The 2,092-nt window shown below is 37.4% G+C and overlaps 1 protein-coding gene across 1 annotated transcript; it reads left to right on the forward strand.

Annotated features, from left to right (window-relative positions):
* Positions 1-754: 754 nt before the first annotated feature.
* On the forward strand, positions 755-1,801 carry TAAR9 (trace amine associated receptor 9). The gene has a single exon (XM_043590532.1). It carries the CDS (start codon positions 755-757, stop codon positions 1,799-1,801), a length of 1,047 nt encoding a protein of 348 aa, XP_043446467.1.
* The last annotated feature ends 291 nt before the right edge of the window (positions 1,802-2,092 follow it).

Here is a 2,092-nt window from a genome sequence, read left to right on the forward strand (position 1 = left end):
GTAAATAAAAAAGAAAAAAAACCACACCCAAACTCTGAAAATATAAGCAATAGAAGAAGCGTGTTACCTAAGTAAGTTACCAAGCTATTATGAACAAATGTTTCCTCGGTCTTCACATGCTATACTATAGGGATTTTGAGGTCATAATTTGAAGACGTAATTTATTTTTCCCTTCTTGAAAAAATGGAGTATAGCTTGTCATTACTGCTGAAGTAGCTACTCAGGGGAGATAACTTAGTGAATATAACTCAACCTTTGGTAGCCTAATTATTTCTCAACTCAGGTGGTTACAGGTGAAATTTCCAAAGGTAAAGTCACACAAAAAAGGGGATTTTTCTAATGATGAGCCAATTACATTTTAATATATATTAATCTGTTATTATCTGATCTCAATCTAATACCTAAGATGTACATATATATCGTTGGACTAAATGTATTGTCAATTATTTATTTTGTACTATACTTGACTATAATTTAGTGGCTTTCTGAAACAAGTTCCCACTCTAAATATATTAAAAACATGGGGATACTTTTTAGAAAGATCAAGGGGTGGTAGTTAACATGCCAAAAAAAAAAAGGTAGAAAATTACTAGCCTCCATTTTAACCGGATATTTCCCCCCTCCTAGACACTTTTGAAGTTAACCTCTTCTTGTTTTAAATCGTTTAAATAGGGAATTTGACAACTTTAGTATATGTGCTGCCGAAGCGAGCACGGGAATTTGACAACTTTAAAGTAATTCAAACCACAGGGCAATGGTGAACAATTCCGCCCAAGCTGCAGCTGTGGAACTTTGCTATGAGAATGTGAATGGATCCTGCATTAAAACCTCGTACTCACCGGGTCCTCGAGCAATTCTGTACACAGTCCTTGGTTTTGGGGCTGTGCTGGCCATGTTTGGAAACTTACTGGTTATTATTGCTATCCTTCACTTCAAACAGCTGCACACACCTACAAACTTTCTGATCGTGTCCCTGGCCTGCGCTGACTTCTTGGTGGGGGTGACTGTCATGCCCTTCAGCACAGTGAGGTCTGTGGAGAGCTGCTGGTACTTCGGGGAGAGTTACTGTAAATTTCATACATGTTTTGATACTTCCTTCTGTTTTGCCTCTTTATTTCATTTATGCTGTATCTCCGTTGATAGATATATTGCTGTAACTGATCCTCTGACTTATCCAACCAAGTTTACTGTCTTGGTATCAGGCATGTGCATTGTTCTCTCTTGGTTCTTTTCCATCACCTATAGCTTTTCCATCTTCTACACTGGGGCCAATGAGGAAGGAATCGAGGACTTGGTTGTTGCTCTCACCTGTGTAGGAGGGTGTCAGGCGCCACTGAATCAAAATTGGGTTCTACTTTGTTTCCTTCTATTCTTTATACCCACTGTCGCCATGGTGTTTATATATGGTAAGATCTTTTTGGTGGCCAAACATCAGGCTAGGAAGATAGAAAGTTCAGCCAGCCATGCTCAGTCTTCCTCAGAGAGTTACAAAGAACGGGTAGCAAAGAGAGAGAGAAAAGCTGCTAAAACATTGGGTATTGCTATGACAGCATTTCTTGTCTCTTGGCTGCCATACATTATTGATGCTGTGATTGATGCTTACATGAATTTTATAACTCCTCCTTATGTTTATGAGATTTTAGTGTGGTGTGTTTATTACAACTCAGCTATGAATCCCTTGATATATGCTTTCTTTTACCCATGGTTTCGGAAGGCAATAAAACTTATCATAAGTGGTAAAGTCTTAAGGAGAGATTCGTCAACAATCAATTTGTTTTCTGAGGAAGCAGATATAGAGTGACAAGATGGCTGCAGGGATTTGGAAACTAACATGGAATTAAGGTCAAGTGTGAAATTAAGCACTTCAATCAAGAGAGGCAAGTGTAATCATCTGCCAAGTGGGAGGATATTATATTCAACATTTAGTTGTTCTAAAGCATTTGTTGTCCTTATGTACTTCAGCATTTTTTTTTTTGAATTTAGTTATAGGCCAAAAAAAAAAAAAATCCTGATTACTTCCTATTTAGTATTCTTAGTTTTCCTCTATGGGTTTCTAATTTCTATGGTAATTTCTAACATCTTCTCTGAATTT

Source organism: Prionailurus bengalensis, chromosome B2 (assembly GCF_016509475.1).
Source record: "Prionailurus bengalensis isolate Pbe53 chromosome B2, Fcat_Pben_1.1_paternal_pri, whole genome shotgun sequence".
In the NCBI taxonomy this organism is placed as follows: domain Eukaryota; kingdom Metazoa; phylum Chordata; class Mammalia; order Carnivora; family Felidae; genus Prionailurus; species Prionailurus bengalensis.

Bases quoted from the DNA above. Each gene is read 5' to 3' on its own strand.
- TAAR9 (XM_043590532.1), top strand. From the start codon at position 755: ATGGTGAACAATTCCGCCCAAGCTGCAGCTGTGGAACTTTGCTATGAG.